Below are 22,851 nucleotides of genomic sequence, written 5' to 3' on the forward strand. Positions count from 1 at the left end.
TTTTGATATAGAGGTTTGAACCCGGGGCTTCCCGCAGGCTAGAGAAGTGCTTTATCACCAGGCTGACTTCACAGCTCTCTTATCCTTTTACTTTTGAGACAGGGTGTCACGAAATGTCCAGTCTAGCTGTGCAAAATCACTCCCTCTGTAGTCTAAGCTAACTCTGAAGTGAAAGGACAGCCATCTTGCCTCTGCCTTCCAGCTGAGCAGACAGAATCACAGGTCTGTGATGTCAGTCTCAGCTAACAAACACCTTTCAATTTTCAAAGAACAAAAGAAAGAGAAATGCAGTGTCTAAATTGTTATAAAGCAAAGACTTTTCAAAACACTTGCTCCCACACAGGGAGATGTATAATTATCGGAGCTCTGAGCAAGACCATTCTTTCATCATGCCTAAGGTTCTGTAGCTACCTGTTTGAAGAAATGGGCAAGAAATATAATCAGGAATGGAAAGGCAAAAGTACTTATTGAAGGGCCAACCAACTCACTCCAAATTCAAAAACACACACACAGACACACACACACACACACGCACACACACACAACAGCAAAAGAGGATTATATTTTGCTCAATCTTAATATCTCACCATCAAAATTCTGTGGTATCTTTCTATCCTAATAGTCCCTTCACTGGTCCTAGACTCTCTGTCTTCTCTCTACTTAGGCATCTGCTCATGTTAGCATGCGTATCCTTTCTTCCCACATAATGCTTTATTTCTGAAACTCAAATCCAGTCTCATCCCCTTTTTCCTAGCTTTTCTGATACCACTAAACACTGGGGGTAATCTCTGGAAAAACCCACAGAGCCCCAGAGCTCACAGACTTGCCTCCTGGACCCCCATGCCTCAGTAGGTCTTACTGTAAATATTGTCTGAAGGGATTAAATTTAGGTCCATATGTTTTCAAGACAACCATTCCACAGATAAAGCCATCTTTCCATCCTGCTCCCCCCCCATCATATTTTCATTGGATAATAATGTTCTGGGCTTTCCAGTATCATTAAACCAATTAATTAAACCAGGAATTGATTTTCTTCAATGAATAGTCAGTATAAATTCAAATCCAGTCATGTTAGAACTCTGTCATATGCATGGGAATGAGAATAAAAATAAGATAAAGGGGAAATCTGTAAAATGTACTGATTTTTGTTTTTACAGTTGCTCTGAAGGCAGACCTGTAATGATAAATACATTCTTCACTGTTCTAAATAGTGTTTTTAAAGTGCTTGTCTGCATCTGAGTTTTACCCGTTACATTTACTGTGATGCACGTAACAGTTAAAGCATTATATTGTATTTCTAGCACTCAAGAATTGGTGTGGTCAACAATAGGTCTGGAGTGCTTGTATGTGAAGGACTTGAAGGATTTGGTCATACACCCCCTACATTACCGGAACAATTACAAGGAAGACAGTCAACAATTCCAGAAGAACTGTCCTCTCTCTTCACAGGGGTGCGAGCTTTCCTAGGCCCTGTCACCGACATCCATCCTTGTACACCTTTATCTCACAGGCCAGGGATACACAGTCTCATAAACCCTTCACACTTTTTCCTCAGACGTAGCATTAGTTTGAAACCGTGTCTACTGACAGTTGGAGAGCTCGTTTAACTTCATTCCTGACACGAACTCCAGCCTGACACTGAGATCTAGGTTCCAGAGAGGCAGAATTGCTTCACTCATATATAGCCTGCTAACCAGATCCCATACTTCTGTTCATATATAGCCTGCTAACCAGATCCCATACTTCTGTTCATGCTGGAAAGTCGTGTTAAACAGGTGGACACAAGTCTCATTTCAAGACACAGGATACTGCTTATGTATGGCATGTTTAACATGTCCCAGTGCTACTAGATAATATGAGAACTAGATGCTCTCAAGTGCACTGTTGTGTAGGTGTTTCACCATTGGGACTGACCTTGGATCGTGGTGGGGCTCGGATGTACCACTTGCAATCCACGGCTTCACTGGCAGAAGCTTTGCCTTCCTTCAGAATCTGTATTGACTCCACAATTCCTTCAGGACCGCCCATCTCAAACTCACACGCTAAACAATAAAATTCCAAACACACACAAAGATGGAGCTTGAATAATAAAACCAAAGTATACTTCACCACAGAAAACAAAGACCTCTGGATATTATCAAATCTTTGATTTACCAACCTGGCAGTGGTTTCAATACTCCAAGGTCCTTAAAGTCGGGATCTTAAAAATTGAGAAAAAGACAATTAGTTTTATTCTGCATGTATTTCTCACTATGATATTGAGTAATAGTCCTTTAAATTATTCAGGAAGTAGCCTGCATATACATTTGGAGAATTTAGGTGATAAAAGAAAAAGCACATGATAATATTAACATGAATTTCAAGTGTATGTCAATATAACCACATATTGCTACTGTTATTTTCTCACTAAAAAAGGAGCTGTTTCAAATCTTTAACATCATTGCTGTATCATATACTCAACTCAAGTTATATTTCTGTAAAGTATATCCATGGGGAAGTCATAGTTTGAGTTCTTCCCACATATTACAAACATACCTTGTTTTCTAGTTCAAAAGGTTATGTAAATTGTTGAAGAACATTCTTGCCTAGGATTTTAGCAGAATGAAGGTCATGTAGAAAAGTGAAAAATCCTTTCTCTGTAGCTGAAAGACTTGTCCTGTTTTCCTGCCATGTGTGATTCATACCATGATGGCTTTTATAGTATTTCTCCATTCTCTGCTTTTTAAGCTCCTTTCACATTCTCTGTGAACTGAGTCTCAGGAACTAGTTCCGCTTTGCTTATTTGCATGCTTCATGGGAATTTTGATTCATCATAAGCTTGGCAACTGTCCTTGTTAAATGACAAAAATGTCATCATCAATCCCATTTCCTGGGTTTGGTTGTAAAGTAGGAACACAGCCCATGAAGTGCAAAGTTGAGCCTGAGGAGTGCATCTGAGAATGTTTACCCAATGGGATACATGAGGCATTTGTAGGTTTTCTTGCTATTTTGGAGATCGTCTGAAGTCATATGCATGCTTCATTGCTGAGAGGCCCTAAGATCAGACATGAATGTGTCAACTCTGATCTCAAACTGAATGAAACACAACCCATATGAGGACCATTTCTCTGACTTGAAACAATCTGTGTCCACAGAGTCTGGCCGGTTTGAATGGAATTTCCTCTCACCTGTGCTAAAATGACGGCTCTGATATGATGATCCGTGATTAAAGAATTTGTGTGAGAAGTTTAAAGTTGAGTTTGTAATTTAGGATGATATTTATATAATAAAAGAGACACTGGATAAAATCTTAAAGAATTTGAAGCAGTTTGTGAAATACTTCTCAAAAGTGACCATCAACTGCAGTATGAAAAGTTCATCATGGCAAATTTAGGTATACATACAAAGATCATGTGAGTTTACATACAGCTTTGTATGGGTGCACCTCATCCTGTGCCCTTGTAGGTGAGCATGCTCAATGTACCTTGCCCTGTACTTGTGTTAGTGTCTTTCATTGCTTGTTTCCTGTCAGTTAAATACTGACATAACTGGTCTGTTGGCAGTGAGAGACAAAGCGTTGGTCACAGTAGCTCACCATCGTAACAACTATTTTCTCTCAGTTTATTATAAACACTACCAGAATTTACACATATACATTAATTCAATAAAAACAAAAATATTTTTAGCCAAGCAACCATTTTTTTCTAGAACTATTTGAAAATAGTTCTGTTAGTTATATGGGGCAAGGAAAATGTCTGTATATGATTTCCTTTGAAAACAAAAAGAGGCATAATTATACATGTATATATATATAATTTACACTAAGCTATTTATCAGTAGGACATGCTTTCTTTTATCTTCCTTGATTATCAATGGGCATCTCATTTTTCTACCAATAATATGTATTAAATGCTTGATATGTTTGTAATAAAACAGCTACATTTTATGTAAAATTACTGTTTTTACCATTAAACTGTCCACTGGTATGTAATAGAGTCACGTGTATTCTCTGGAGATGTCAAGCTTTGCAATAGGCTGTGGTTGTACACAACTATATCACAACACTCTGGAATCAGAAGCAGGAAAACTACTTGATGTTCAAGGACATGTTGGTCTCTGTAAGCTCTAGGACTGTGTAGTCAAACCTCATCTCAAAAATTAATAACTAAATTAAAGTCAAGAATACATTTGCAGGGTGCAGCTCATTGAAGAACATTTGCTTAGCAGGGGAAAAACTATGGGTTTAATTCTCAGCAGCAACAGCAAAAAATATTTACATCTAAAACTCAGATGGCCCACACTGGGTATCTAGATTTTTCTTATTCATTATGCCCTTTTTGCCATTTGACCTCTGCTTAAATTAATCTCTTGAAAATGTACATCATCACCTTAATGATTAGAAAGTTTCAGCTGCTCATGCTGTTTCTATAACTTTGGAGGAAATTAAGTTACTGTTCTATCTTCCAGTTTGAAGGGAAAACATTTATCATTTTTATAAGCCATGCCACATCAGGTTGATATTAATGCCAACAGCAGCAAATGTAAATTTAGTTTTGTCTTTATATTAACAGTGATAGAAATGATGGCTTAAAACACTTTTGGAAAAAATTGTTTTGCCATTTATTTTGGAATACTATAATTATAAATTTCTCATATGATCCAAAACAAAACAATCAAAAGTACATTTCAAGTAGCCGCAATTGGATGTAAGAGTAATAAGTTTGATTGATTGTTCAAGGTTATTTGGGGCAATGGCACATTATTATCTACACGCACAGTAAAGTAGAACCTCATAACCAGTTTTCTACTCTTTTGATGTCTCTCAAATTGTGCTCACCACAAAGCAACCTGAATTAATTTTAAAAATATAAATGAATTTATGAGAGTCACTTCCCAGTGTCCTTTGAGTATGACCACAGCTTTTCATCTGTCCCTCATGGGGCCACATAGCCCACATCAGGACCTATTCTCTCACCACAGTCTTGTTTCCTCTGGTAGTAAAAAATCTCACAAAAGCTTTTCCAGATATCCCAGTCTAAGGCAGCATTGTCTCTCTCCTTTTTTCTCCTTTGTTGTTTTTTATTAGAATTTACAGCTATTTTTCTCTGTGCTTTTGTTTTCACTGTCTACTTCCATGAACCCATGATAAATTTGACTCTATGAGGTAACATGTTTATTAAAGACCCATAGCATTGCAATGGTCAATAATGTTACTGAATTAAATGTAATTCCATATGTACAGAAAATGCATCACCATATTCCTACTTCATTCTTCTACATTTACATAGGCTTTCAAGCTCTTATACTTTAGCTTTTCCTGTCCATATATAGGATCAAGCTTATCACAGGCTTTCACTGTAAACACATCGATGTACGTGCCTTATCACAGATCTACTCCTGCTGACATTTGCTTGTTTGGCATGCAGTTATGCCTTGTTTTCCCACCCTCTCACAAGTGCCGGTTGACATATAGCAATTCCGGCCCATACCATAAGGATAGTTTAATTTCAAGAAGTTGGCTTTTAAAACCCACTAAGAATTTCTCCAGATTATTTTCTGACCATGATCAGTCTTAAAACTATATTCATCAACCATATATAACATTGTCAGTTTCTTTTCCAAAGCAAGTTGTGTAGTACATGCATGAATACACATACATGCAATCAATGAATGCAACAGAAAAATACATGGTATGTTGTGAACATCAAATTCCATATGATGACTTAAGGGTGATGATAGAAGACAGGCCATTTGTTGGCATTTTCACAGATGCCCTAAAGTGGATCACTTTGGATGACAAATTCATGCATGTTGCAAGACTCTCCCACTTTACTTGAGAGGACACTGTTGCTTTGTTTTCGTCATTGTACCAACTATGGCATCACCATGGTCTAAGTATTGCTGAACGATGCTACACTCTAGAACCTACTTTTGCACTTATGTGACGAACAGCAAGTATTAAGATTTTCTGCACATCTTTTAAATATATCTCTCATTTTATGTGTTTACCTGTCTACATAAATTGAAAACTTTCATAAATGCTTGTATTAAGTTCAGTTGTTAGAAAAGTTAATAGTACTGTTTACCTTAAACAGAAGGAAATGTGTTTCTATTACATTTCTCCTCTGGTGAAGAATAGATATTTTTGTTGGAAAAATCAAAATAAAAGATTCATTTTCTCTTCCATGCCTATGAAGTCTGTTCAATAGTGCAAAATGATGAAGAAATAGCATTTTGAACCAATTTCTGATTTATGGAAGAGATAGAAACCTCATAAAAATGGTTATGACAAAATTTATATGAGTCTTACAGATGTTAGAGTTAGATTTTTACAGGGACTTAGACAAACACCGTGTGGTAATTTTGTTATAAAATTTGGTACCTAGTAATCTGAGTCAGATATTTAAGAATTCTGGAAAAGAGTCCTAGATATTTACACAGAGACATTATTACCTCTTCAAAAGACAAATATTACTGAAGAAAACACAAAAGTGAAAGTCACTGAAGCATCTGTCAGGGTAAGCAATTTTAGTCCCTGACACACACACACACACACACACACACACACATGCACACAAAGTTGGATGGAGCTGTAGAACTTGTCTTTGTTAAATACATGTTGGATGGATACCACTGAGGAAAAACAGGACACTGCCACTTCCGCACAATTACAGTTACAGCAATTCCTGAACTAAAAGATTTAGCTCAAACAAGGAGGCAGAGCTCAAATTGTTGCTGTGCTCTTGTGTGCTCCAGAGTTGGACAAATGTGGTTGTTCATTTATACCAGAATTTGACCAGTGTAAAATATCGATGAATTAGCAAAAATGCCTTTTTATTTGAATACTCATAATAAATACAAGCTATGTAACTATACTGAAATTGTCATTTAATTTTAAAACTTATACTGCACAATTTGTTCTAAAAAGTTTTCTTTTCTTATCTGCTCAAAAACAATAGCATTCCAAATAATTGGTACTTAGCAAGGAACCAAGACTACAGCACAAACCATGGCGGTTAGCATGCATGGTACAAATCGTTTAGAGATAAGAATTTACTTAAACTTCCTTGATGAAGCACAGAAAGTGATCTATTTTAAACGTGAGAGCCCTAGAGGAAGTGTTTTAAAATTCTTTACTGTGAAAATGCAAATTATCAATAAGAAATTTTTGCTTCAAACTGTCTGGTGTGATAATTTTCCTTAGAAAATCACGTTCATTGTTGTTTACACTGTGAGCTAACGTGTGTGTGTGTAGTTTGTGAAACATTATTTTACGTGAAAGACAAATTGTAATTATTCAGATTTAGGTACTTGTCAGACTTTTTCTTGCACAAAATGAAAATCTGTTGATTTGAAGGAAAACAACTGACAGTGTTGCCAATGAAAAAATTCAGCTTCCAGGGAAGAGAATGCATTTGTCACAGTCTTGCTGACAGCTTCCCGATACTCAGAGAGTTTTAAAGTCAGGTGGGTTTTTGATATGATAAAATATGATTTTTGATATTTCATAAGTATTTGTGTCAATCCTATCTAGCTACACATCGTAGCAATCTGAAGCCTACAGAAAAAACACTGCGTAGATTTCAGTGCCCTGGGAGGGTGTGGCACAGGGACATGGCTTATGTTCAGAAGACACAGTGTTGCAGTTAATGTATCTAGTGAAAAAGCCTTTGGTGTAGTTTCATGGCTCTAATCATGATTAAGCGCTAAAACAGTCACTAGATGAAATTTTATGTATCTTGAGACAATCGTCACTATTATCTGGGAAGACCATGAAGGTATTTTTCCTTTTATCCACTAGACAACTCTCTGGAGTTGGATTCTCTCTGCAAAGACTGTAAACAAAGCATGCCATTAAGCACATCTAAAACTTTGTCAATCTGAGAAGCAGGGCATTACATTTGTAAAAATGTGAAAAACCGTGTCATTTTTCCACCAATATGTCAAGGGTGTCTTAATGTATGCTCTGTGTTTAATTAATAATTGGCTTACTGGTGGAATATTTTCATGATTTATAAGTAGATTTTTAAAATATTCTCAATTTAATTGCATAATTTGTCAAGCACGGAACGACAAAACCCCTGATGCATGTTCTTTGAAGTTTTTGATAGTTTTTCAGAGAGGAATGACCAACAATCTCCAGAATGCTTACCCTCACCAAACCTATCTTGTCTCCTGGGTTTCTAATCCCAAAGAACACAAGATTGCAATGGAATGCGGAAGAGCAGGAAATACAGTCGTGTTGCTGTCTCAAGAAGTTTCACACTGTGAGCTAAGTCATGAGTAATTTACCAGATATTGCTATTCAAATGACTAGGAATTAGGGTATCACAGACTTTTTCTCTGAATGGGGTTTGAGAACTTCACAAGCAATATGACTGGAATTGACTGAAGTCTTATGTAACTTCGGTGTTTTCTATAGAAACTTGCAGAAAGATCCAAGATTTTTTAAGAGTGCTTTCTCTAACTATCTTAACACAAGAGTTTTATTGTTTAGGTTTGTACAACTCACATATACTCATCTACTGCAGAACTCAGTGCTGTTCCAAGGCAGGAATTCATGAGAAAATAGGGCTATGTCACCAGGCTGTATAATATATCCACAGCAACTCAATATAAGAATCAAGGTTGATATGTACATATAATTATAATTTAGTTCAAATACTTGATAGCTTAGTCAGTCTTAATTGGTTCCTCTCTCTCTCCCTCTGTCTGTGCTTCTCTATAGATGATATAGATAGACATAGATATAGATATAGATATATAGATTTGTGTGCGTGTGCATGTATACAAATTCTTGACAACTCTTTCTAAGCAGTTTCTTTATTCTTAAGAATTTAACATAGGAATGCAATAAAATGATAATAATAACCCTATAACCCTATCTCTCAAACTTTCCCCGCATCCTCACAGACATATTCTTTCCTCTTTTCATCTACTTTTGTAATTGCTGATGACAACATGCTAAGCTCAGCTGGTGCTACTCAAATGTCCATGGGTATGGGGTCATTCACCAGAGCATGAGGATTCTACCAGTGGTCACATCCTTCAAAGAGATGGATCCTCCCTTCCTCAGAAACTATCAACTGCTAATTGCTCCTTAGTCAGGGGTGGGATCTGGTGATCATCTGCCTGTCTATGCCCAAATTTTGGTTTGCTTAATCTTACGCATGTCTTATGCAGGTAGCCACAACTGTCTGTTCATGAGTGTGATGTCATGTTGTGTTCAGAAGGCAGCAGATCATCTCACTCCTGCAAAACCCTCTCGTCTTTTACCTTCTTTCAAACTCCTCTTTCTTGATGTGCCCTGGTTCTTGGGGAAGGAGAATTGATATAGTGGCCTATTTAAGACTGAAAACTTTGTCTGTTGTTCTTTTTAGTTTTAACTGGTTATGAATCTTTCCATTTACCACAATAAATCACCCAAAGAAACTTCTCTGGCAAAGGTTGGGAGCCACATGTGTACTAGTATGAACATAAATATTTAGGAGGCAATTTGACAGCATCAACATTGGACAAAATAATTAAAACTGAATAAAGCTGAAATTTAAATGCCCTGGAAGGGTGGACAATGTCTCTCTCAGAAGGCTTGGGCCCTTAAATAAAAATTGCAATATGACGTATGATTTAACTCTTTTAATTTATTAGTCAGCGGGGCCAACGAGGCCTCTAAAATAACACAGGCTATCACCAGTGCCCTTTGTTGCCCACCATAACTACAGGGGAAGAACCAGTTCCTGAAGGTACTTTATGCTTTAGCAACTGAGCATAATGAAAATCAATCAGAACTTAACTAGGAAACATCCTTCCTATTGCCAAGCTTTTATAGTGCTAGAAGATGCTATGCAGATTGCTAAGGAAAAAGACATTAGTGTACTTGCCTAATGCTACACCCTGCACACTCCAATAGCAGCAGTCAGGTAACATATGCCCACTCGTGTAACACTTTTATGATTGCTAAATATGAGCTTGCTATTTGAGTTTTCTCATGGGAGTGAAGGCCTACTCCACAGGAGGGAATTTCATAACTGATATCACAATCCTGGTCAAGAGTTTATGGCTAGAAAGTCACAGGAAAGGCTTAGAAAGAATTAGTAGATCCTACTTCCAGTTTCCATAACCGCTCACATTCCAAATTATGTTCTCTCACTGAAAACCAGTGAATTCCACAATGGACTGCATCTTTACTATTTCCAGAGTTACCCAACAATGTCTACTATTCATATAGGCTTTGGATAAATAGGGTTTTCAAATAGAATTCAACCTGTCACTTTCTCAAATGGATCAAAAATCAAATATGAGAACAATAAAAATATGACATGGTGTTATTTGCTATTTCCATTGAAACAATGTGGAATAATGCAGCATAGCTATTGAATTGCAGAAAATATTGGACACAGGAAGTAAACACAGTATTTTACAGAAAATTGTATGTGTTCTGCAGAAGATCAGGTATGATATAAAATTAATCTCTTTAATCATTCCACAATTTTTGAATCTACAGTTTTCTAAATCTTTTATAAAGTAGAAAGGGCATTGTAATTTTTTGTGTGTCACAAGAATGTGACATGCTTATTCAAATGATAAGGTTGTAAATATTTTTTAATTTATGCGCCCAACTGAAACAAAGGTTGTTTTGTCATTCAAGCACCACTGGATGGGAGCTATTGGAGGATGAGATCGAAGAGTCCGTTCTCTCCATGTGTGTGACCCGTGTTAGGTTTCCCATACTCCAGCAGATGGCTGTATGCCTGTGGACATATGGGCAGCACTAATTAGACTCTGTAGATTATAAAAACATAATAAAGGAGATGACATGATATCAGAGGAGGGGTCTTGGAGAAAAAGAAATACAAAGTACAGGACAGATATGATCAAAACACACCCTTTGTATGCATGGAATACTCAAAATGAGCATTTTAAGATACCAAAAATTCTATTATTTTAATTTAGTTATGTTGTTAAAAAGTCACTGATACTGAACTAATTAAAATCTACCAAAAGTTATTTTATTGATTTTAAACTAGATAATCTATCTTTTGGAATCCAACAAAGAGATATATAACATTGCTTCTATTTTAGGCTAAAGAAACCGACACAAAGAAATCAAGTAACTCACCTAACAACACACTGTTTGTAAGTAGTAAGGTTTGGGATCAGAATTAAAAATTTAGAGTCATGATTGCATCATATTTTCTCTGTGTTATCCATAAGGATAATTAATTACTTTGGATACTCATATATCAGTAGTATTAATCTGGGGAAACAAATGGGTCAAACATAGGTTAAAAACTTGAGAGAGAGAGAGGAAAGAAATAAACAGAAGATCACAGAGAAGAAATGTGAGGATAGAAAAAGGACAAGCATAATCTGTTTATTTGAAGGAGCTACTATAGGCCATCTCTCTCTCACTCACCCTTCCTTCCTTTTTTCCCTCCCTCCCTCCCCCCCTCTCTCTCTCCCTGTCTTTCTCTCTTTCTTTCTCTCCTTTCCGCCCTGCCATTCTTTTCTCTCTCTCTTTGCTTGCCTCCTTATTTGTCCTCCTCTGTCCCTCTCTCCCTTTCCAGCTTCTTTTGTTCTAGGGCATTCATGGAGTTCTGACTTGATGACACTGCCTCCCTCTCCACTGGTGTTCTCATGCATTGCCTGAAGTAACCAGAACATAAGGCACTTGAACCTGGGAATCAGAGAGGTTTTTTTTGAAGGAGTTAATGGAATGGAGTTTTTTTTTTTTTTTCTGGAACTGTGGTTAGCAATCATGACACCTCCACTGATCATGGTCTATTGATTTCTGTGTATTCACTCTCCATACTCGCATGTTTAGTGACAAAACCAAAAGTGATTCATGCCTATCAGGCCTTGAAGAAGATGGTGGAACAGGAGCTGGTGAAGTAGCAGTGGTGTGGAATGGGCTACGTTCTGTATTTGCTAGAGCAAGAGAAGGACACAGCCACCAATAGCAAATCTGAGAGTTTAGACTTCACAGATGGTGCTTTGAGAGCTGGGTTCACACGTGTGTCATAATGATGAACATGGTAGCACATTGTAGCTCAGTGTCTGAGTGATGGAATAGTATGACTCTCACACTGCCTCCTGATCAGATTAAATAAATCACATCAAGTGAAATAGTTACAAAATGTTTTTGTTTTCTTGAAGTTATTTATAAACCTAAATGCAAATCTAAAGGTGCATTCAGTGTTAAAGCTCAATAAGTATACTCAGAAAAAAAACTAAGTTGTATAAGTCAGAGAAAAACTAAGGTGTATAAGTCATCCAAATAGAGATTGAAAGCAAGATCTATTCTGCTTCCCTTAAATTTAAAGCACTTCAATCTCTTCTAAATAGAGTTGGAACAATTTCTTAGTGGATACGCTGGGACAGTCCTCTGATGCTGCCCTAGGCATAGATACCAGGGCTGCTACGCCAGGCATCAGAACTGCACATAGGCAGGTTGAGCCATCATGGGTCTGGAAGAGATGAGCAAATAGAGAATTCCAGAGGCTGCCTCTGCCAACAGACTGGCACAGAAGCTTGCATGAGGCATGTCTTGATAAATCCTGAAACAGTTTAAGGAATGCTTTGAAGAGAAGACGTTTCTGCCAACCTGGATGAGGTTCAGAAGTAGTCACGTTTTGTCTTTAACTCAGTGCATTCTGGCCCTTTAGTCTTTGATGGTGGAGATTAAACACAGGGCCTTGAGTCTCCTCTGCACGTGTGTTGCCACCGAGTAACTCCACCTGGTCTCTAACTTCTCTAATTGAAAGTATTCCACCTCCTAAAGTTTCAATTGCTTCTCTACTATAAGATTATAAGACAAAGGTACTTGATATGTTATTACTAAAATTACTTGCATTGTCTGCGCAGTGTGGAAATGATGTTAGATACTTGCTAAATGCACAATCATTCACCTCTCCTTTGACATAAAGCATCTCATCCTAGGTACAAAAGCCCTCTTAGATATTAGATTTGATCTAAAAGTTGTAATAATAATGTAAACAATAGCAACACTAAACTAATCAAAACAGTTGAAGAGCAACTGAAACGGTGAGTCTGGGGTCACACATCACAATTTAGGTGATTCTTTCTAGATACAGGCAATCATACGGGAAGTTACCTGACTGACTTGTATTCAAACATCAAGAAATATGTTACATAGTGGGATAATTACCTTCACTATTATCTCCATGGGATTTAGAATCACCTAGAAGAAACTCTACCCCTGGATGTTTCATGAGTTGTTTAATTGGGGAGGGACAACCTACCCTAAATGTGCAATCTACTATCCCATGGGTGAATAAAAGGAAAAATAGAGGAGGCCAGGTGACCACCATCACCCTGTTCTCTGCTTTCTGGTCTACAGATGTGAGGAGTCACAGCCGCCTATGTCCACTGTATCTGCCATGCCTTCCCCATCACGATGAGCTGCTCCACGTCAAACTGTGCCGTAAAACAAACTCTTTGATAAGTTCCTTTCGTCACAGCAAGGAGGAGAAAAGTAACAAATGCAAATAAAATGGTAGTAAAAGTTTACTCCAGATTTCAGAATCCTGGTTTTCCATGTATTGTATATTTCTGCATTCTCCTGGACACATTCCTGCTTACTTATTACGGGGATGCAGAAGGCATGCGTGGGCGCACAAAGCTGGTATTTTTTTGTTTTTATGGATGGACCACTGCAGAACAGATGTGTGCATCTTGTGTTAATGAAGGGCCTTCTGTTGGTAAGGTTTCAGTTCTAGAAAGTATAGATTCCACCTGGGAGACTGAGCAGCAACCTGGAGCTGCAGACAGAACTGCAGGGCCAGAGGGGATCCATTTCTTTCCCATTCTGTCATCTCTCAGGGATGGAAAGGAGCAAGGACATTTCCCATCCATTTCCAAATACAACTGTAGATCTGTACTGATGCAGATGTCTTGGGATATTTCAGTATTTAAAATTTTGTGACAGTTTTTTCCCATTGGCATTTGTAATATGCAGGTTCTTTTTCTTCTCACATGTGAAGTTTTTTTTTGTAGTCAGTCAATTTTGCCGTGGAAAGTGTAAATCACAACCCTTGAGCTTAGGATGTTTATTTATGTATTATGTTGCATGGGGTAGAGGCGGGTAATTGCATGCACATGCATTCATATCCGCCATGGTACCATGTGGATGTCAAAGTACAATGGCAGACCTTGGATTTCTCCCTTCACTGTGTGGATCGGGGCCAAGAACTCAAGTCTCCAGGCTTGGTGTTGGGTGCCCTCTGAAAGTGCTCTCAATGGTTCAGTAAACCTTGAATTGTGGTCTAAGCCTCAACCACTTAATGGAGATGCTGCTGAATCTCTCATCTTATACATGTCTATGATCTAGCACAAAAGCACCAAAGTCAATTTGAATAAGAAGAGTCAAATAAGACTCTGCAGAGCTATGGCATAAAGCAATGTCAATCAATAATTTCGGTTTTAGGGTCTGTTCTGTTAGGGAGTGGATGGACGTGTTCCCATCTACTTTAGCTCCTTAGAGGTTTATTATTTTTAAATCAGTCATTAGCGTCTCTTGAGTATCTGAGCTGGAAACTTCAGCAACAAAATAACTTGGCTCTGCCTGCTCCAGTGATCCAATCTCATCAAGAGTCTCTGAACACTCATTTCTCCATTGGTTTTCTATAATGTTGCCATGTTTTCCAGGAACAATTTCCTCAAATTTTGAAACTCTTTGGTTCCCACACAGCATAAGAAACTTGCCAGGCATGTCACCTTCTGGAATAGCCTAATTTTTCATTTTCCAACTCCAAACACTTTCTTCCACATATTTTGTATTGCAAACTACCTTTTAGTATCTCTTTATCTTCACTAGATTTAACTGGTGGAAAATAAAAGTTCAAAAATAGAGCAACAAGAGTAAAAACATTTTATTAATAAATCTACAAATTTGAGTCCTGAGAATTCCATTTTGATTGTGGGTGACCTTTCATTTGGCTGCTTCATTGACTCCCACACTGAAACAAGTTTGATGACTCCCACTACAACAATGTGTGAGAACTGGGCATGCAGACCTGAGCATAGAGTTGTTATTGATATAATTGGTGTGATTGCTCTCTTACAATTATAATCATCAATGTTATTCTAGCATTGTTGTCAAGGAACTTCAGTGAATAGAAATCAGATAGCTAGTGTGGTCTTTGAGTAGTGAGTTTACTATATTATAGACACATGTTTATTCTTACTGAATAGAAGAGAGGAAATGAAAGTGAAGAATTCATGTAAAGTCAGAAAGTCTGTAGGAAGCCTGTATTAGAGCCTCATTTGCTTGATTGCACAGTTGTTCTTAGTCACAACTAACCCAATGACACCTATTAAAGGTTCCAACATGGGCACCAACTTCACTGCCAGTCCATCCACTTCACCTAATATTCCATCTAATATGAAGACACGTGTGAAGTCACATGCCTGTAATTCCAGCACTACACTCACTAGGCTGAGGTAGAGTGAAAAGGAGATCAAGAGAGCAGTCTGGCAGACATAGTAACAGCCAGTCTCATGAAAAAATAGTAAAGACTCTTCAAAGAATTAAAATATAAATTATAAAATAGTGACTAGTCTAGGATTCTAAACTCACTTGTAAGAAAGATACTAAGAATAAAGAATTTAGTAAAAAATAAAATTCAGCCTATTGATATGTCACAATTCTCAAACCTGAGTGCACATACAATCCTGGATTGGCACCTCAAGGTTACAAATGTGTGTTTAATTACTGTTTCCCTTTCAGTGGAGGAACATTTAGATGATATATTGACACATAGTCTTTGGCAACACAATCTAGTAATATGTCAGTTAAATTATTATAATTTCCATAGAAAGTGCTTTCTCCCAACAGAGGCTCGTGAGTTGAAACCTTTATTACCACCAGGTGAAGCAATTGAGAAGTAATTATGTAATAACTGTAACTTTTGATAGAGTGATAGTTTAACTAAATGATCAATTCATAGCTGGGGTTATTTGAAATTCAGGCCCAGCTAAATAAATAAGTCATTTATGTATCATCTGAGGCTTTAGTTGTCTCTGAAGATTTTCTTCCTCCTCCTTGCCCCTCAATACTCTCTTTTTATGCTTGTTTATTTTTTTATCCCTCCATCATTACACTCTTCACATGGTCCATGAGGTGGCATCAATGCCGCATCACAAGGCTCCCAAGAAGATTTTCTGCCTCAGTCACATCATGGCTCACAAGAAAGGTAGTGAAATGACCGTGGACTGAAGGCCCCAAAACCAAGTACCAAAAGTAATTCCTTCTTTCAATGTTTTTCTCACTTCTGTCATAGCAAAAAAAAAGGCTAACATTATCATGGTATACTAATGAATGCCTTTATCTAAATACGATCAGATAACTTCAAAAGAATCTAAATGTTAATTCATCTAGTAGCTTGTATATTGATAACTATTCTATCTGTGACAAAGCACCAAGGCAACGGGAACATAGAAAAGCAGTCATTTCTTTGGGCTCAATGGTTTTAGAGAGTTAGACTCCATGGTGACTGAGCAATGGCACGTGTGGTGTCCACAGGTGACTCAGTTTCCCCTGGAGTCTATTCTGATTTATACATCATTTGAGTTCAGACTTGCTTGTTTCAGTCTCCCTCACAGCTGTGAGAAATTTCTGATTCAGCCCATGGGAAAGAAAATATTATTAAGACACGGGCTAGTAAATGCAGCAGAAGGCACACTCAGATAGAAAAAGAAACTGCTTGTTGTTAGCAGGACTTGGGTGGTAGAGAGTGAACCTGCTTGCACTTTCTCCCAAGGACAGTGTAGGGAGGTGGTTAACTGACTGTACTACTCTTTGTTCTGCCTTCTGACTTTAATCTGTATAAAAGCAAGTTCTGAAATAAACCCTGGGTTATTTGGCATTGACCAACAAACCTCCTGAATCTTTCCTGATTCCTCTCTCTGCTTCTTTTATCTGTCATTCCTCAATCCTCGTGACCCCCACCAGGTACCAGGCTCTGACAGACATGGTAGCAGGGACAGTTAAGAGGTCACATCTTTTTTGTTTGTTTCTTTGTTTGTTTTGTTTTTGCGAGGCACGGTTTCTCTGTAGCTTTGGTGCCTGTCCTGGACCTAGCTCTTGAAGACCAAGCAGGTCTTGAACTCACAGAGATCTGCCTGCCTCTGCCTCCCGAGAGCTGAGATTAAAGGCTTGCGCCACCACTGCCCAGCTCATGAGGTCACATCTTGATTCACACGAAAGAGACAGAGCACACTGGGAATGCTATGTGACTCTTGAAACTTACAAGCCCGCTATCAGGGAACCTCCTTCTCTGGCAAGGCCACATCTCCTAATCCCTCCTAACCAGTTTCATCAGTGGGAAAGAAGAATCAACGCCTGTTGGTCTATGAGAGTCATTCTCATTCAAACGACCACAGCAGGCTATAACAGGGAGCTATGAAGTATATTGCAGAATGGTGGATAAACACACTGACCAAAAATGAATGGGAAAAAAGGGTTTATTTGGCATACCCCTACTGGTCATAGTCCAACAATGAAGGAAACCAAGACAGAACCTGTAGCCAGGAATTCGATCAGAGACCACAGAGGAGTGTTGCTCACTGACTTGCTCCCAGGCTTCCATTTGCCTCCATTTCTTGAACTTCCCAGCATCAATTGCTTGGGAGCGGCACCATACAGTGTGGTCTGGATCATGCATCATCAATCAACAATCAAGAAGATGCCACACAAAAATCTCTACAGGCCAATGTGAAGGAGGTGTTTCCTCAGTTGAAGCTCCTCTTTCCTGGTGACTTGACTTTGTGTTTAGTTGACAAAATACTAACCAATACACTTTTGAATAACATCTGTTAAAACTTAAGGACAATACGAGTCTGAAAAAGTGGGAGACAGGAATACAGCTGGTGAAACAGAACAAGAAATCTGCATCTAAGTTGTAGTTTCACTAAAAACGTGAAATGAAAGCATACCAACATTGCTGAACAGACAAAGCTGTTTTGTTAATCCACAGCCTTCATTATTTATGTTCCCTAAAATTATGGTAGCTTGGGTTTGTTAAATAAAATAGAAACAGAATTTGGTATACACTAGCATCTTGATGGAGTATTAGTTTTTTATAGCTTTTTTGTTTTAACTGAAATAATCTCCCTAAATAAAATATTAAAGCATTCCTAAGTTTGGAGTATGTTCTGAAAATTACATATTCACATATCATGAATTGAAAGTCTGGAAATTCTAATTTTCAAATGTTTTTCTTCAATATATTACCACTTGTCTTACTTAGGATTTCTATTGCTGTGAAGGGAAACCATGGCTATGGCATATTCTTTTAAAGAAGAACATTTAATTGAGATTGTCTCTTAGTTTCAGAAGTTCAGTCCATTATCATCATGGTGGGGCATGGTGGCATGCAGGCAGATATGGTGCGGCAGAGGGAGCTGAGAGTTCTACAGATTGCAGGTTCCAGGAGGTGGTCTAGAACACTGTGTAGTATCTTGAACATATATGAGATGTCAAAGCCCTCTTCCACAGTGACATACTTCATCCAACAAGACCACACCTATTCCAAAAGGCCCACCTCCTAATAGTGTCGCTCCTTATGAGACTTGGGGGACTAACTACATTCAAACTACCACACCACTAAGTGTTCTTTCTTGCTAAAAATAGAATTTTTATTTTGCTAGAGGCACAGTCACATTCATTTAGCAAATGTATGTAAGGGTTCTTTTAAAAGTGGGAAAATATGTGTAATAATGAGTTTAGCTTTAAAACATTTAGTTGAACATACAACATGCAAAAATATCTGTTTTTGAGGGTATAAGGAAAGATGAGAGAAAGTTAAACTTTCTTGCAGTTAGTGTGCATTGAGGAAAATTCAGTTGTATGAATTGGTAAGTAAAGCATACAATAAATGAAAATAGTTAAAATTCACAGCAGGAGGAAAAAAATAAAAATTATCATATATCTAGAAAGCAAAGGTTTTTTATATGTAGCTTATATGTATACATTTTTAAATAACAATAAACACAATGTTTGAAAAAAAATGTAAATTTCCATGATTGTAGTATCTTGTCAATTATCTTGTGATATATTTAATAAAATTTGCTAAGAAGTATTTGATGTTATTTTTGTATCTCAAATTAACAAGTGAGATAAAAAAGTTGACCAAGAATTAGAAATAGGAAAATGAGAATACTATAAATTTAGATGAAGTCTAAGATTGAGACTCTTAGGAGAGAAATTATGCCTGTGAATCTAAAATAATGCAATACATGACCTCTCAGGTGCCGCTCTGCCAGGATGTTCATGTCACTCTAACTTTCCACCTTACCTACATCCTTATAAACACAGGGAAAATGATAGTATTTCAGCTAAACATTGGTAGATAAAAAAAGTAGAAGAACTTTTAAATCCCAAACTGAGATAGATTACAAATATACCCGAACCATGTTACGATTACATGTGTCTGAAATAATTTTTCAAAAACGTGCCATGTCTTTTATGAAGTGTTAAGTACAGGAGCATTAAACTCAAGGCAGGGAGTTGAAGGAAAAGATCACAAAAACCGATGCGAAACTCCTCTAAATAGAAAGATCATACATAGGCTCTAAAATAACCATGAATATCTTGGCACATTTAAAGACATTACAAGTACAATACCAGCATGATGATTCCTCTATGTTTGAAAAAGATAGAGATTTCAAAATGAAAAAAATATCCATAATTTATGTTACCAAATCATTGTATGGATTTTGCAGCTGCTTGTAATCCATGCTCTGATAGAGGCCTTAAGAAAATATTCAGTTTACAGTATATATAGAAGAAAATGGAAAATATAAGTCAAAAGACAGGACAAGGATGAAGAAAAATATCACTTCAGAGTTTTTAAGGAAGAATTTAAAATGTGTTAATTACTGAAGGTTTTCCAATCTGTTGAGAGAGGGGCAATCTTTGTAAAATTCAGAGAGACGAGGGGAGATCCAGGGCAGAACCAGGAGACATTCAAGTGTTGCATTGTGTATCCTGTAAGGAAGTGAGTAACAGCCTGGACTCCAACACCTCAGACAAATCCTCTTTCAAGGATGAAAGCAAAACAAAGGTGGGTTCAGACAAAGCTGAAAATGTTTTTCAAAGCCAGTTAGTACTTCATAAGTTTCTGAAAGATAAAATTCACCCATAGGTAAGTGGAATTAGAACTTGAGTTTCCTGTAGGAAGGAAAAAGAGATGATAATACATGAGTAAACACAATGGACTCAGAGTGGATGACACATTAATAACAGAACAAAAACAGCATAAATGCAGACGTGATAATGTGAGATGCAAAGCCCTAAGGTCCTTTGAGTGTTTTTCTTAAGAAGGATATAAATTCAGATCACAATGTGCGTGGTAACCTCAATGAGTGTAGGAGAAAAGAAGAACAATTTCTTTGCAAAACTAGATAAAGATACCTAAATTTTTTGAAGAAAAAAAGAAAAAAGAAAACTCCATAATAAAAAACAAACCAAAACAGAAATGAGAAAAAAAAACGCATAAAGGCTGAGGCAATGTGATTCATCTAACTCCATTTTACAAAGACAAATGAGATAAATGTACCACTAAGAAGCAGACAAAATGACTGCATGAGAACGCAGGTGCAGCCTGACACTGTTTGTAAGAATCATCTACAAAAAGTGGAACAAAGAAATCTTCATCATTGACTCTAGGAAAATTTCAAAAACCCAAAGAAGCCTATCATAGCAATAATCATGGAAACAAACGAAAAAGACCTTAAAGCAGAAAGTAACACTAGCAGACACAACCTGAGAAAAGTTCAAATGATTCTTTTCACTGAAAAGAGGGAAGATTTATAGATACATTCATTCTTAACCAATGGGTGCAATGTTGTTAGTTTATTAATGAAATATTTCTGGAATTCAAAAGAAATAATAATCTACAATTGCACTGGCAAGATGAGTCAGTAGATAGAGTTAAGTGCTGCAGCCAGAAAGATCTCAGTTTAGTACCAGGGTTCCACATGCTAGAAAGAAAGAACCACATTCTATCTGTTGTCCTATCCCTCTGTAATTGCTCTGTAGTGCATGCATGTGCACACACGCAGGTGCGCACACACACATACACACAGATACACACAAATAACAAATACATGTAAAAGATCATTTTTAACTACAATTGTAGCAACGAATTTTTGTTACTATGGAAAAAAATTAAGAATGACTATAACTTAGTAAAGTAGTTCTAAAAGTATTACATAAAACCTTGTTTTGATGTTGCTGAAGTGGAACTCACGAGGAAGCTCTTAGTTCAAATTCATGTGTTACTAGAAATAGATTTCTCAACTTTCTGCAGCAGAATATTCTTGGAGGATCTTCTGAAAATATTTGTATTGGTATAACCCAAATTCCATATATGATCTGAAGGAAATGAATCATTGCTTCATCCAACACCCCAAAAAACTAGTCTAAAAGTACGTAAGCATGATGTTTAACTGATCATAGAAATAGTCCTCACATATTGTCAATTGATGAGTTTTAAAATCACAAAACAATAGTTAAAACTGATAAAATGAACAATGTGGAAAAAACAACATCCAGTCTTCAGAGGAAGCTGCAGAAGTGCCTTGTGATTTTATATATATTCGACAAGGGTCAATAAGACACTATTTTGTGATATGAAGAAAAGTATGGATTTCAATTTTTGGGCCCTTCAGGAGAGGACGTCTGTGTCTACACATTTCTGCTCTCCTGCCACACTGTTTGAGGTGAGCTGGTAGATACTGCGGTGTAGATGTTGTCCTAACGACAAAAGGTTAAGCATCTGGCCTTTTATTCTAGAGAAATTTGATAATATCTAACATACACCTTCAGGGATAATAGACAAATTTATCTATAAAACCAGGGTATATTGAAAGACAGGGACTTGAACCTTGCTTTAATTTGCAAACCACCATGCTGCCCAATATGTAAAAAAGAAATGTCCTACTAGAATATGGGTGTGACTTTATTTTTTGATTTTAAGCATGTATTCCAGCACTTTGGCCTTATATAATAACATTTACTTATCCACAGCTCTGAATATATGAACGGTACAAGTTTAGAATAAATAGATTTGTTTGATTAATATCTGAGAATAAAGCTCTCAAAGTACCTCACAGTTAGTGAATTCTCATTAAAATGCTGTCAGCAGTGAACACACTCCAGTCATTGGCTGGAATGTGGTTGCTGGCGAATTCATTTCTAATTATCTTCTAACAGTTTTCAATTATTAATATGTTTTTTTCTTGTATAATTTCTGCAAGCCTTAATCTTAGAATTACAACCTCAAATTGAATTTATAATTTTCTGGCTCAGTGTACATGGTGCACATGAATTAGTGGTCATGTCTGAACAATAAAAATTGTGTTCTTGGGTATATTGATGAACTAGTGGGGTATTAGCACACAAGAGCAGCTCGTGAGCAGCCATTTCATTTCTGAAGATTAGGAAAATAGCTAAATTGCCATAAAAGAGATCTGGTATTAAATAGAAATTTTCCTCTGAACTTTAAAAAAAAAGAATTGAGTTGTCAATTAGATTTGGAAGTACTAAATACTCAAAAATAGGCATGGGAATAGATCTTAGATGAGTGGAAATAAAATTAGACTATAATAAAAAGGTATGAGGTTACATATGGACCAGCAGACCCACTCTTGAGAAAGCCCAGGAAGCATCTCTAGGTGGAAAGATCAGAAGGACCCACACCTGGGCAGACTCTCATAACCTCCCCTGGAGAGTTCCTCTTGTTGCCAAGTGCTTTTGATTCTTATTTGCTTCAAATAATAGTATTTACAGGGTATCCATTCCTTCTGGAGTGATTTGAGCAAAGTGGTATATGTCTTATTTATTTCTTT

General features: G+C 37.1%; 1 protein-coding gene across 5 annotated transcripts in view; it reads right to left on the reverse strand.

The window, feature by feature from the left end:
- Positions 1-22,851, reverse strand: part of Neto1 (neuropilin and tolloid like 1) — a 105,555-nt gene that overhangs the window by 42,147 nt on the left and 40,557 nt on the right. For 3 of the 5 annotated variants that reach the window (XM_041640805.1, XM_041640804.1, XM_041640807.1), the window contains exons 6-7: positions 2,159-2,200; positions 1,915-2,042 (exon numbers count right to left, since the gene is read on the reverse strand). In XM_041640805.1, the coding sequence (XP_041496739.1) occupies positions 1,915-2,042; positions 2,159-2,200 (170 nt within the window). Of the gene's footprint in view, positions 1-1,914; positions 2,080-2,158; positions 2,201-22,851 lie in introns of those variants that run through there. The other 2 variants (XM_041640806.1, XM_041640808.1) reach the window with 2 other exon arrangements.

The sequence above is a fragment of the Microtus oregoni genome, unplaced genomic scaffold (assembly GCF_018167655.1).
Source record: "Microtus oregoni isolate MIOR12 unplaced genomic scaffold, Mior012 000065F_ref0000479, whole genome shotgun sequence".
In the NCBI taxonomy this organism is placed as follows: domain Eukaryota; kingdom Metazoa; phylum Chordata; class Mammalia; order Rodentia; family Cricetidae; genus Microtus; species Microtus oregoni.